Source organism: Apis cerana, linkage group LG16 (genome assembly GCF_029169275.1).
Source record: "Apis cerana isolate GH-2021 linkage group LG16, AcerK_1.0, whole genome shotgun sequence".
Lineage (NCBI taxonomy): Eukaryota > Metazoa > Arthropoda > Insecta > Hymenoptera > Apidae > Apis > Apis cerana.
The window spans coordinates 7,082,614-7,098,427 of NC_083867.1; the positions used below are offsets into that span (position 1 = coordinate 7,082,614).

The following is a 15,814-nucleotide window of genomic DNA, read 5'->3' on the forward strand; positions in this document are numbered from 1 at the left end:
AAAAAAAATATTTAGAACAATTACACGCAATATGTGAAGACCGCATAAAATATATGTTTTAATTAACATTTTTTCTAATTGTGATATAATTAATTTCCTATATTTCTACTCAAAAATTCTATTCAAAAATCCAGTCAAAAATTTCTTTTTATGATTTATGTCGTTCTTATAACACAAGTAACATCTTGTATATTTACAAGATATTCATTGAATTAATCATATATATAATATAGTATATGAATATCTACATTGAGAGATTTTAATTTTTAGATAGAAGGAATTTTTTTAAGGAAATTTGGTACAGAAATAATAATTATATATCGTTAATTACAATGTTATTCAACATTATATACACAAGCGTTATTGCATTTATAAAAAAAAAAAAAAAGAACGGGGGAAAAATTATCTTTTGTTACAAATAAAATAATTTTTTTGATATCCTCTATTTTGGTCCCAATTTTATGATTTATTATGCACATATTGTAAAAAATGTAATAAAGTATGATGCATTTTTGAAAACATGTTGATCACAGGATAGTACATGTTTTTGACTGAAAATAAATTTTTCTTGTAAATTGATCGAGAATTATAATTTTTTTCAAATTATAATTATATCATTGCATATTATGTTATATTATAAATACACATACTTTAGATTTTTGATTCACAGTACCAGTTATTCTGCTACCATTTTCCATTGTTTGCGGCTTTTTATTTTTAAATATCTTCCCCATTTTACCTGAAATAAAATAATTTTTCATATATATATGTAAAATATTTATGACCTTTATAACAAATTGTATATTTTTACTATTTTTTTTAATAAATAAAAATCAAAAATTAAAAAAAATATCTTTATATCTAAATATGATTTATTACATATAATATGCTATAATATCGAAATTTGTATATCATCAGTCTACAATTTTATCGAATTTTTGCAATTATTTATTCTTATTACCAGTTCTCGGTGGTGGCGATTGTACAACGTCAGCGTCATCTTGACCATTATTATCGATCTTCAATTTCTCCTCTTCGATAATCTTCTCTTCGTTCTGTTTGTCAATTTTTATCATTTTCTCCGTATCAACTCTCAATCCTGAATTTGTATTTTTCATCGAACATTTTCCTCCTCTTTCCGATTTTCCTGGCTCATTTTCTTCTATCATTTCTAATTTTTTATTTATATCCTTTTCCATATTTGTTTCTTTTTCTATTTTATCGTTTTCATCTTTATTTTCCATTGACGACGATATTTCGATGTAAGAATTTTCATTTTCAACTTTTAATTTCGGTGCTTCTGCCGGTGATGTGAAGTCCGATGAAATAGAAGATATTTGTTTCTCAGGACTCATCTCCTGTTTGCTATCATTCCCAATATACGATTCCGTTTGCAGTTTCATTGCTTCTGATTTGAAATCTTCACTATTAATTTGCATATTATCCGTTATATCTTTATTTTCATTATTAATGTCTTTATCGTATTCTATTTTTTTTGTCATAAGTTCACTTGTATTCGTTTCATCATTCTTTTTTTTCTTATTTTCATCGCTATTCATCGATTCTGAATCATACTTTTCATTGACGTTCTTCTCAATATCTATTCTTATTTCTGATTTTTTATCGTCGTTTTTTGATTCTTCATTTTCATTTTCTATTTCCAATTTTTTAGATTCTTCCAAGTCAATCGACGATTTTTCCGATATTATTTCAATTTTCTCTTCGTTTGATTTTTCCCCTGATATATCGTTAATAGATTTTTCAAGATTTTTAGTATTATTCTCGGGACTGTCTGATATCTGAATATTGCTCATGGAATGTATAACATTATTTGTAACATCAGTCTCGATATATTTTATATTTTCTTCAATTTTTTGCGGGGCCATTTCCATCGTTTCTTGTGAACTCATTACTGATTCCGTGATATTTTTTCTCAGATTTAATCGGTCGTTAATTATTTCGTTACTACGTTCATCACGAATCTCATTTTGTAGCCTGTTTACTGGAACTTTTAATGGCGGTAATGCATTTCTTTTTTGAATATGTTCCTATATTTGAAACAAGAATATATCGACTTGTTTTCGTTAATTTATAAAGAATGTGTATAATTAATATACGATATATATTTTTTTAACTTCTAAAATAAATTATTTTGGTGTTTTTTTCTTTTTTTTTAATAAATTACTGTATAATAATTTTGAAGATATTCTTAAAAGATTGATCTATGATCTATAATATTTGTCGTTTACAAAATAATTAAAATAAATTGTAATTACCACTTGCGAATTATCCATTTCTTTTTGAGTACGATTTGTTTCACGTCTCTGACCAATTAAAATTGTATGACAACCACCGCATGAAATCTATATATAACGTAAGTTTATAAAGTTCAAAATTTTTAAAAATTTACTTAATTATATGAATTATACAAGAGAGTAATTATACGACACATAAATATATAAATAAAATTACGTTCGAAATAAATAGTTCTTTGTATCTTTGGACAAAAGTTAGTTCGTGGACATTGTTTTCATTTTCTTCCAAACCTAATTTTCCATGTCTTCCGTCACCACATGTATAAAGTTTGCCAGATTCTGTTACAAAAAAGATTAAAAAAAAAGGAAATATTCAATCAATAAAATTTGCATTAAAATTTACCAGTAAGAATAGCAGTGTGACTTTCTCCGCATGAAATACGATTAATTTTTTCATTTTTTAATACGCCTTGTGGAAGAAGTTTCGGTGTATGAAGTTCCGTTACATTTGTTCCTAAACCGAGTTGACCGCTCGAATTACTTCCGGTGCAATACAAATTATTATTTTCTGTCAGAATAAATATTTCTTTTTTAACATATAATATGTTTATTTAATATCGAACGGATATCGTAATTTTAAATAATTTTAAAAGATAATACCTGTTAGAATGACGGTATGATGACCACCACACGCTACATATATAACAGGGCTTGGTAATTGCATTTGTTTGGGCATAATTTGTGTAGAAAAATTGATATCGATTCCTAATTTTCCACTTTCTGATTCGCCACACACGTAAACGAGACCATTTTCTATACAAATTTGAGACTTGACGTTTGTTAACACAAAAAATTACCAACATTTAATATTTTATCGAAATCGATAATAAAATTATACATATATTTTTATTTATTTTTATCTAATACGATTCAATCTATCGATCTTGATATATTTAGAAATAATATTTTTTTTACACAATATAAATCAATCGACAAAGTTTGGAAAAAAAGGATACAGTTTAAATTATTATATTTTTCTTAAAGAATCTTTTTCAATAACAATTACCCGTCAAAAATATAGAATGATAGTAGCCCGTATTAATTTGTTTCACACGTTCTGGAATATGTACTTTCGTTGGTTTGTTCACTAAGCCAGATATATCCGGAAGTCCTAGTTGACCTTCGAGATTGCTACCCCATGCGAAGACGCTACCATCGCTCGTGAGTGCGAGCGAATGATGGGAACCCGCAACTATTTGAACAATCTTTGATCCATCTGGCCCCGAATCGTATACCAATACGGGAGTGCACGTGGAATCGCCTATCGCGGAAATTCCTCGACCGAGTTGTCCTTCCTGATCGCTGCCGCAGGCAAAAATTTTTTCCGCTACTGGAACATTATCATTACGTATTCCTGTTTCAAATTTCATCCTAAGATAATTTTCATATGTTTGATGATCATGATTAATAATAATAATTAATTTTTTTTTCTTTTTCTAAACAAATAGATTTTTACAATTATTATTTTGAAATAAAAGATCGAATAAGATATAAGCTATAGATATCAATTCTAGAACTGAGAGAAAACATTAAAACAATTTTATCAAGGGAATAATAATTAACACGTAAATCGTTAATTATAAATATGTATGAACAATAAACGAATTTATAATATCATAATGAACGATAAATAGAAATTTTTTGGATGAAAAATACGATCTATGCATGCTTTATTATTACTAAAAACATAATTTACTAAATTAATAAAATAATTGTAAAATAACGATGTTTTACCTGTACAAATTAGCGTGTGTGCTCGTCCGCATGCGACGTGTGTTACCTTTTCGGGTTTCAAAACTATAAATTAATCAATTTTATAATAATATTATATAATATATATATTATATTTTTGATATTAAAATAGATAAAATGCAAACCTTTTACGCAAGATGGTTTACTAATATGACTTTTATGACCCAAACCAAGCTGACCCCAATCGTTACTTCCGAAAACGAAGAGTCTGCCACTTTCTAAAAACAACGAAATCCAAACTTTTGATCTAACGAAAAATCAAAAGACATTATTGTATGCAGGTTGTGTAAATATTTTTTAATTATAATAATAAACTTTAATTTTTATACACAAATAATATAATATAAACATTTTTTTTTGCTTATTCATTAATGGTGAATTTGAATTTTATTTAATAACAATAAAATGTTAATGTGAAATGTATGTAAATGGCGAAAATATAAATCATATGGCAATAATGACAAATAATATTCTAATTAATAATTACTGATAATTAATCTATTCTAGGAATAAATATACCGTAATATAAATATCAAATATTTAACCTATAAATAGCCACTATTTATAATTACTTTCTTACAATAATTTAATTAAAATGCTTAAAAGTTAAAGTTTTTAACTTTTTTTTCTTTTTTTATAAAGCAAATTAAAAACTTCGATTCGATTATCAAAGAATGATCTCAAAATAAGTAAGATGATATTGGAAAGGAAAAAATACGCGAGTTTTAAATAGCTTTACGATTAATGATTAAACTATAATACGATGATAACAGTATGTCGACTTTGTTCGATAGAGATATTTACATACGTTATATATAAATACATACGTATGTATACGTGCCAGAACATTGCGTGGTCATATCGATTAATCGGACAGTGGCTATCCCTATGTAAGCCTGGGTCAACTAAAACTTCTTTGTGAACTATGTTACAAAAACATGTTAATCATGCTACGAACTATATATAACTATATACACATATATTGTCAATTATATCTAGTTAAAATCGCATTATAAAAAATATAAATTGATGAAATATTTTCGAAAAAAAATAATAATATCTATGTGTATAATATCTAACGTTAAAAGTATAAATAAAAGGATCACGTACAATATCGATATCGTTGAAACATCTACAGTCATTCATGCGCGCTTGTTTATTGATTTCTTCTAAAATCAAATGTGTCACAGAATAGATACAACATAACAGATATAACATAAAATATATTCACTCACATATAGAAACATAGATTATATGAAAATTTTTATAGATATCGAGTTGATATATATATATATATATATATACATACATATACATATTTATGTACTCCTACATTCGAGAAGATTAATAGCACCGATTAAAATCATCGCTCATAAATATATAATATCTCTTTCCAGATTTTAAGAAAAATTTTTTTAAAGTATTTAAAATTATTTAATAACCAGATTCATAACAAATATTTTATAATTTGAAGTAGATCAAAATTAGATAAAATAGATAAAATACTATGTTGAAAAATTTAATAAGATTTTTGAAAAAAATATTCTATCTCTATCTCTATAAATATTAATTGATGATATACCAAGTATATAAACGTATATATATATATATAAATAAAATAGTTTTTAGTGATTTAGAAAAAAAATATTAAATAAATATAAGATTATAATTAATTAAATCTACAAACACACACACACACATACGTATTAAACGAATGAAATTACAAATATAATTAAAAAAATACTTGTAACTTACGACAAATAACTGCAGAATGTTCGTCTCCACAAGAAATGGAAATTACTGGATCTCTGCGTATGAAAAAGTGAGATGCAACATTATCTGCGAATCTACTACGTCCGATTGTAAATACTGCCCCTGTTTCTGAAAAATCATGTAAAAAATATTCATTAAATATATATTTCTATCTAATATTGATAAAATATAACTTTAGATAAAAAATATTAATTTTAACGACTAATAAATAAAATTATTATTAATTATAATCAATTATTAAGAACAATCCGAACAATTAGTAATAATAATTAATAATAACAATTAGTAATAAATCAAGCTATTTTTTTGTTTACGTAATATACGTAACATGAGAACTATATTTCTCTGATATTGTTTGTTATAACAGATATAAATTTTCGATTGTAATAGATATAAATATTTTTTTTTCGATTTCGAAGTATAATATAATATAATATAATATACTATAATGTAAATAAATACATCTATTACTTTATCATTTGTAATATTTACTTGACAAAAAATTTATTCTTTATGTTGTTAAATTATTGGTTGTAAACATCAAATCATAACTTATATGTATAAAAAAATTTCACTTGTCAAAAATTTCGTAATTAACGAAAGATGAATATATATCCGTTGCTTTTCTGGATTCAAGGGATATATGAATGATATATGATATAAATATATCACATCTATTCGCGAGAAATGGATAACGAATAAATAATACACCGACATGCTAAATCTCCAATGAATTATTTAAGGAGGTTAACGCGATAACGCGCTATCAAAGGGCGAATCGCTTCTTTCTTTTTTTTTTACGTCTGACACGAAACGCGTAAGTAATAGCCGCGCAAAAATCGTGCGGTCAAGAACGAGAGGCAAGATAAATATCCTTTAATGCTAATACACGCGCGTTGATGACGTTTAAGTTTAAGTTAAATATGTTCCACATATATATCATAAAACTAAAATTACGAATGATGCATATTCATTTGAAATTTAAAAATCTAACCGTAATAATCAGCCGTTTTGATCAGATAAAAGAATCATTATCGCTTTACATATAACTAAAGATTTTTTGCTCCGATTTAAAAAAAGATCTATGTTCGATCGATATTAATCGAAAATCAAAAGTAGTGTACACGAGAGATTAAAAAGAGACTTGGACATGAATGTTCATTCGAAAAGGATCGTGAAATTTTTTATTCGTTTGAAAAAGAAAGAAAAGAAAATTGCGCTTATAAACGTTTCCAAATAAATATATTGCTAATAATTGCTTTCAAAAAATTTCGAAAAGAAAATAAATAAGATAAAAGAATTAATAAAATTGAAATATAAAAATTTATAAAACTTTATCATATTTCTTTGTAATTTTTATTTAATTGTAATTTAATTTTTCTATAATCTTTATATTTAAATTAATACACGTGAAAATGAAAGGAATGAAAATTATAATTTTAAAAGTAAGAATTTTACATTCCATTCATAATCGTATATCGATTATTAAGAATTATATCATAATCATAATAGCATTTTTATTTAAGGAGGTTATACGTACATGTATATCGATATGTGAGATACGTGTATAAATTTTTAAACTTACTCTCGTTGTGATGCGAAAAATTGGAAATTAGAAATTTTTAATTATTATGGGAAAGATAGAAAAAGATGAATTTTTTTTAAAAAAATTCCTTTATTTTCAAATAATGCGAGATTACGAGCAAGAAGCCATCGGATACGAAACGAGCGAATATTAATTTTAATTTTTTAGATTTTTCAAAGGTCATCTATCGATGATACCGATAAAATCAGGTATAAATCTTTGGTACAAAGTTATTATCTTATTATCGAACGGTTCTTCTTATCAAAAGTTCAAACATTATCCCTTTGCATAACACATCGCGCATTCATATTTCAAACGATAAAGCGTTACTTTCTGTTGACTTTAGTTATTATGCGAGAAAAAACTTTATTATCGGAAAAAAACTAAAAAACGAAAATTTACACGTATCAAAGGAATTTTAAGAAAATGAAAAAGATTCGATATATCTACGAAGAAGAGCGCATGACGATAAATATAGTATTTCTCGAGAGAAAAAAAAAACTTCATTTGGATGGCTAAATGTTCGCTGAACAGCGAACATTGTTCGCGAAATAATATTCGATAGCCAATTCATCGCATATTATTCGCTATTGATAAAAATGACCGTACATAAGAATTGGTCGGAAACAATTATTTTCAATCTAAAAAAAGATTATAGATTTTTATATTTTTTTCGTATAACAAATAAAAAAGGAAATCATAAAATAAAGTTTTTTTTTCAACATAAAAAAATATTAAAAATTATACAACAATCGTAACGTGAAACTTTATCATAAAACATATGGTTAAAAGTATTATTCGCGATTGTTTAAGAATGGAATGTGTCCTTATTTTGAAAGGCTACACGCGAAATGGTAAATTCATCGTGTCGATACTATCGTTTATTTTCTAGTCAGTGGTGGTGCATCAGGTCGTTAACCCGAAGAATACCGTGAAAAAAACCGAATCAAAATATTGGCAAATCAACATCGCAATATTTAATTCAAATATCATCTTTTTATTGAAAATACATTTTATTTTTCATTACGCAAAACAGTAATATAATAAAAGCAAAAGTAATATAATAAAAGGGAATATAAACAAATAAATATAATATAAAATCATTGTACGTTATCATTGTAATCAACAACCGATAATAACATTTTCAACGATAAATAATACAAAATAATACAATAATACAATAATTTAACGCATCGGACCCTTTCTCGTCATTTAATGATTCTTTCACTCGAGCGTTGTACAGTTATTCACGTAAAATTTAACAATAATATATTTAATATTCGATCATGATAAATAAATTATTTTCTTGATACATAAATATATACAATTTGTTTATTTAATTATTTCCTCAAAAATGATAAGAAATATAGTCACTTTACATAAATATTTTATACTATAATATATCGATTATTTATAAATATAACGTAACGTATTTCATAAAAAAAGCATATATTATATATTAAATAAACGAATTGCAAACGTAATTCTAAATTTATTAAATTTTGCATATACAGCACTAATTATTGAATAATTGTATTAACAATATATGATATATAACGATAAAATATTACTCAAAAAAACAAAAGTACAGTTAATATCATTATCATATAAAAAAAATTAATAATATTTCACCAAAGTATTTCATAAAAATGACTTTCGCGTTACAAATAATATCTATTTACGATTCAAATTAAATTTCGTTCTTCCTTTCAAAACAAAATTTATAAATTTCCACAAAATAAAATATAAAGTCATCTTTTTTCTAATACTAAATTTTGTCGTTCATGAACCACCAATGTTTCATTGATAACATATTTTCGATAATCATCACCGGTATAACATATTATGTATGCAATACGAAAAAATACAGCATTTATTCGAAAATATCAGTGCTATTGATAAATATCATTTAAGACGAGTGTCGATTGCGTGAAAGTGGAATCATACGTGCGATCATATTCTGTGCGATTTTAAATTTTTACCAGGTATTGTTTCCAAATCCGTCAGACCCATGCTCGAACGTTCTACGGCGGAACATACGACCGACTAACCGCCGGTTAAGCATGGCTATCAAGGTGGTAACTTAAACCGAACGTTGCTTGGCAACTGGAAATCAATTTCTAATGGCAACCACGCGTTGAACGTATATGTTTCGACGAGTTATCGCAAGAACGAAAACGATCGTTCATCGTCAATGTTTTTTCGCAAAAATTAATAATAGTAAGTAAAAAATAAGTAATTATTTATTTATACACGCCTATTTCAAATTCCTTCACACGTCCATTTACGCCGAAATCACTTCCAAATATCATTTAACATTCAATTGTGAATATTTTATTTTATTATTATTATTTTTTAACAGAAATAAGTATAACATTACACAATTTATGATTCTTTCTTTTCTTTTTCACTTATTTCTTATATTTTTTTATATTATAATTATATTACTCAAAAATTTCTTTTCTTTTATTTATACATTTTTATATATCATGTAATTAGATTTTTCTTTTACGAAAAAAAAAATTCTAGTATAGGTAAGTATCTAATAATATAAACTTTCTCCAAAAAAAAAAAAAAATTAATTAATATAACAATAAAAGTACAATATAAGAAGACAATTATCAAAATCAACATTTTTAGTATTTACTTTAAAGCGAAATTGCAAAAAATAAATATCCAAATATTTGCACCAAACGAAATTTGAAAGATATATATCATTCATCGTTGAAAAAAAAATCTTTAGGGACTGCATACGAGTACAGGAGAGGTTCGTTAGGATCGCTTATCACCATTTATCAACGGTTCGTTGATAATCTTGACACTACACATTACATAATAGTAGAAAAGCTATAATTTGAATATTCAAAATCGTAAAAATTATTTTCATTCATCAACGGTTTATCAACGGTTCGTTGATAATCTTGACACTACACATTACATAATAGTAGAAAAGCTATAATTTGAATATTCAAAATCGTAAAAATTATTTTCATTCATGAAGTTATGTTAAAATAATCATCTAAGACTGGAAGTTGAAATTATTAATTATTTTGATATAATATTAATATATCTAAAGTACGTCTAAGTTATTCATATACGTATAATTATTATTTTAATTACTGAAAATTACATTTCTAAAATTAAACTATCGATACAAATCATAATTAATATACACATATACACAAATTACAAGAAATATTATAAGAAAATAAAAAAAATTTTATATCATATCGATACGTTAGAATATTCTGGATCCTATCCATTAATGTATCGAGGTTTAAATCGTCGTTTCGGTAGATTTTATTTTCTTTTTGTCAGGATCAGATTAATATATGGGACAAATATCACTCTAGAAACAAAAATACGCGTGAAAATAGATATTTCCTCCCATATCAATCAATCAAACCCGCATTACTTCCGCCAAGCTTTTTTCCAGCAATCACTTTCGAATTTTTATTTTTTAATTTCTTTTAAAATATCATTTATGATTTATACAGATTAATATTTCATTACATCAGAAAGATAAAATTAAATTTTTTTTTTAAATTCTAATCATCTATTTTGTAATTTCAATTTTTCATTTCAATTTTTCTAATTATCGTTCAACGATATATTATCATTGTTTCAGACAAACAGAATAAAAAAGAAAAATATTTCAGACGAAAAGAAAAAAGAAAGAAGAAAAAAATGATGAAATAAATGCAATTGGACTATTTCTTTATTTTTTATTTCTTTTTATCGTTTTCTTTTCGATTATCGTATTTTTTTCCCCTCAAAAGCATAGTTATATCATTTATTTATATACGTAATTATATAGTAACAATAATTATACAGTTGTACGATTATTTTTCGTATTCAAGTTTTATTCGCTTTTTTTTATTTTTCAAATTCGATTTATACGATTAAATACTAATACGATTAAAGAGTATTTTAATTTTAATATTCGATATAATTTCAAATATTACGTATATAATATTATATGCACAATATTTGAAATATAAAAGAAAAAGAAAAAAAATATTTAAATTGAAAATAAAATAAAAGAGAGGAATCGAATGATTCGAAATTCTTGTTTTATTTATCGATTTTAATTATTATATTCTTTTTTCTTAATCTCTAAATATTTATTTATTTATCAAAGGATTATTTTTCTTTTTACGTTTCGATATATCGTTTCGTTCTTTTCCTTTATCGTATCCTAATATTCAATGAATATTTAATTCTCCTTTTTATCAAATTTACGTTCGTATAATTATATTTTTACATATACTTTATTTATTTAACAATTATTTACATTTTAATATTTTGTTTAATATATCGTACATCGATAAAATCTTTATTCGGAGAGCAGAAAAGAATACGTCCGTTCCGTTCCGTGTTCGAAAACCGATTACGTTTAATCGTATACGTAACAAAAACAATGGAAGGAACACGTCCGTTTCGTTTCGTATTTGGAAAACGATTACGTTTACCGATACGTATACAATCGACACGCTTTATCGCGCCACGATTTACGTTCGCTATATTATTATTCCGTTAGGTTCGTTTCGTTACTTTTCGTTTCTTTAAAATTTAATAGTTTAATTTTTTTTATCGATAATATTTTTGATAATTAGTTTCCTTTTAATTTTCTTTTCATTATTATTAATTCATAAGACGCATAAAAAACGATTTCTTTCGTTTATTTTCTTAATTTTTTAGTCATTTTCGTTGCAATTATCAATATCGTTTAAATCTATCTAATCGTTTAGTCAACATTTAGTTAAGCTTTTTATTATTTTTTTTCCCGCATTATAAAGAGCAACGTTACCCGTTCGCAACTATCTCAAAAAATCGTACCATCGTATCGCTACTATCTTCGAAGATACAGCAGTCGAAAATTTATACACAATTCTCCTCGTATATATTTACGCGATGTAGAATAACAAATAAAAATTAAATCGAAAGGACAATGTTTCCCGATCGTAATCACATCAGAAAATCATAGGTATCATTATAATCTTCGGAGATAAAGCGGTTCAAAGTTTACTATATAACTTATAAAATTCGTTAATAATCTTTATATATTATCTTTATATTTTTATATTTATATCTTTATATTTTTATTTAATAAATTTAAAATTTTTATTCAATAAATTTTTACACTATAATATTTTATTCACAGCGATAAAGTCTTTACTCGAAGAGCAGAGAGAAACACGTCCGTTTCGTTCCGTGTTCGGAAACCGACTACGAATATATACAATAACAACCGGCGCGTCTTGCGTCGCGACACACGTTCGCTACAATATTCGTAATAATATTCGTAATAATATTCACAACGTTATTAATTTTCATTTTACTATTTTATCAATCGACGTTATATCATTACGTTCGTTTTATTATTTTTCGTTTCTTTAAAATTTATTTAACGGTTTAACTTTTTTTTATCGATAATATTTTGGATAATCAGTTTTTTTTTTAATTTTCCTTATATTATAATTAATTTATAAGATCGATAAAAAACGTTTAATGATTTTTTTTGTTTATTTTGTTAATTTTTTGTTGGTATTATTATTATACAATATAAATATACATAATATAACGTAAATACAATACAAATCGTTAAAGTATAGATACGCTTTTTATTTTTTTTGTAAAATTATCTTTTAATACATTTTCGACAAATTTATCGTTGTTTTTCTTTTCTAATTTTTTTCATACGCTTTAATAATTTTAACGATAATTAATAATTTTTTACTTTTTTTTTCTCGATCTTTTCGTTCGTATTTATAATTTTAGTTTTAATTCTCGGTATAATTCGAAATGACTTTTTTTTCTTTTTTAATAAAAATTAGAATTTTTACCGAAACATAAACGAAGTAAAAAGAAAAAAAAAGAAAAATACGATGTTAATTTTAGGTTAATTTTAGGAAGTTAAATTTCTTAGAAAGGACATCGAAAAATCGAATTTGAAACGCGAATCAAACGTAACGGATAGACAAGTCATCCAAGAACGACACGTCAAAGGTCCTTGGTTCGATTCTTATAACACGGAATTTTTTTTTTAAATAAAAATATTTCTTTTCGGAAATCAAACGATGGAAAAGAATCCGGAAGAGTGAAAAAAATTGAAATTAAAGAAGAAAAAAATTAGCGAAGAGTATCCTCAAGTACCTTAAATAACCGAAAATTAAAACGCCTCGTCAGAGGGGCTGTGGCTAAGTCGGAACGCTGCTTCTTCCGCACGCGAAAGACTCGGGTTCGAGACTCGCTTTCTCGACTCAAGTTTTTTCGCGAGCGACGGACAACTTCTCGACTTGCCACGAGGGAATGACCCTCGGTGTCTTTCTCCCGCTACGGACTTGGGAAGCACTCTTTGGTCTAGGGGGTTTTTCACCCAGGAGACCACTCTCTCCGGTCCGGGGGGTGTCCCCCGGGCCGGACTCGAATTTTGGAGGAGGCACCGGCGGAGGTTAGACGGGGAGGGCTATATCACGGGGTCACTCATACCGGCTTTTGCTCCCGGGTACGGCGAGCGAGGCTGTGGCCTCTTTCGCGGCGAGACATTAGCTCAATGGCGCGTAAAGGTATCGGATGTCGGCGTGTCGGCGCGCGATCAAAGAAGTAGAAGCGAAAAGGAGAAAAGAAAAAAGGATCGAAAGAAAGAACAGAGATAAGGATAAATTTATTTCTTCCGGAAGGAAGAAGAAGGAAGATACGTAATTTTCAAACGCAACATAGTTTCGATAATCATCGAAAATTATTTATTTATACGTGTATATATATAAATACGTAGAAATACTTTTTCGTCCCATAATATCTTTCGTTTTCGTTAATACCGTCTCAGGATATTGTTTTGGGAGAGTACCAGTTTAAAAAAGAAGGTACGTTCGATAATAACGAAATAACGCGACAATTAAATATATTCGGCAATAATCGGACGTATCTCGGAATAATTATCGAAATCGTAATCGAGATAACGGAGAGAACGGAAACGATCGAAATCGTGAAAGTTACTGGAATCGAAGAGATGGAAGCAACCGAATTCGAACGGAGGAAACGAAGGAAATAATGAACGCGCGAATTACATCGATGGATATTTTTCGTAGGGAATTTGGATAAAATTGGATCGCAGTAGGATCGTTACCTATTTCGGGAGCGTGAAGATACGTGGGTTCGGATATCGGGAATCGGGTGTCGGATGTCGAGTGCCGGACGGTAATAAAAGAGCATCCGTACGCGATCGAAGAAAGAAAGAAAACAAAGATACATGGGAAATACATTGTCGTTTTTTTTTTTCTTCCCTTTTATTCCCTATACTAAAGTCAATAAATAATTCATATCGATATTTATTTTGGATATTTCAGTGAAGAAGAGTACAGATGGCGCACATGGTATATTCTCGTTAATGTATCGATCACAGAATATCATAGCACGAACGAATAAATTTTGAGGAAATTTGAGAACGAAGAAAGTTTAGATACGGTTTTTTTTTGCACATATTATGTTTTTTTCTATTTTCAATAGAAACAATTAGCAGAAATACGAAGAATAATTTTTTTAGAGGATAGATGGCAACAATGGTTTTTTCTTATCGAAGAATTTAAACATAGATGGCGACAACAGTTTTTTTTTTTAATAATGTATTCATCTACAGATGGTCTCGCTAAATTTTTTTAATTAATTAATATATTTTTTGTAATAGATTCGTTATAGATTACAAAATATTGTCATTGTCATTGTAATTGTTATCGTTACAGCTACTGTCACAACCACTGTTACAGCTACAGCAACTATCATCGTTAATGTCAGTGTCAATGCAATGTTACTATTTGCGTCAATGCGAGTGAATGTGAGTGAAAGTGTAAGTGCAACATCAGTGAGCCAGTGCCAGGCCAGGCCAGGCCAGGCCAGGCCAGGCCAGGCCAGGCCAGGCCAGGCCAGGCCAGGCCAGGCCAGGCCAGGCCAGGCCAGGCCAGGCCAGGCCAGGCCAGGCCAGGCCAGGCCAGGCCAGGCCAGGCCAGGCCAGGCCAGGCCAGGCCAGGCCAGGCCAGGCCAGGCCAGGCCAGGCCAGGCCAGGCCAGGCCAGGCCAGGCCAGGCCAGGCCAGGCCAGGCCAGGCCAGGCCAGGCCAGGCCAGGCCAGGCCAGGCCAGGCCAGGCCAGGCCAGGCCAGGCCAGGCCAGGCCAGGCCAGGCCAGGCCAGGCCAGGCCAGGCCAGGCCAGGCCAGGCCAGGCCAGGCCAGGCCAGGCCAGGCCAGGCCAGGCCAGGCCAGGCCAGGCCAGGCCAGGCCAGGCCAGGCCAGGCCAGGCCAGGCCAGGCCAGGCCAGGCCAGGCCAGGCCAGGCCAGGCCAGGCCAGGCCAGGCCAGGCCAGGCCAGGCCAGGCCAGGCCAGGCCAGGCCAGGCC

At 28.4% G+C, this 15,814-nt stretch overlaps 1 protein-coding gene across 2 annotated transcripts; it reads right to left on the reverse strand.

Annotated features, from left to right (window-relative positions):
• Nucleotides 1–318: 318 nt before the first annotated feature.
• On the reverse strand, nt 319–10,998 carry LOC107999738 (X-linked retinitis pigmentosa GTPase regulator-like). Of its 2 annotated transcripts, none has more exons than XM_062086530.1 (12): nt 9,408–10,998; nt 5,823–5,948; nt 4,193–4,285; nt 4,050–4,112; nt 3,322–3,645; nt 2,916–3,068; nt 2,659–2,823; nt 2,473–2,594; nt 2,277–2,363; nt 962–2,048; nt 651–739; nt 319–551 (listed from the first exon to the last, which is right to left on the reverse strand). In XM_062086530.1, the coding sequence occupies exons 1-12, from the start codon at nt 9,436–9,438 to the stop codon at nt 528–530; spliced, it is 2,364 nt and encodes a 787-aa protein (XP_061942514.1). In that variant the 5' UTR covers nt 9,439–10,998; the 3' UTR covers nt 319–527. The 2 variants fall into 2 exon arrangements, with proteins under 2 accessions (XP_061942514.1, XP_061942515.1); XM_062086531.1 differs by having other exon boundaries at nt 3,322–3,642; nt 9,408–9,969.
• Between the last annotated feature and the right edge of the window lie 4,816 nt (nt 10,999–15,814).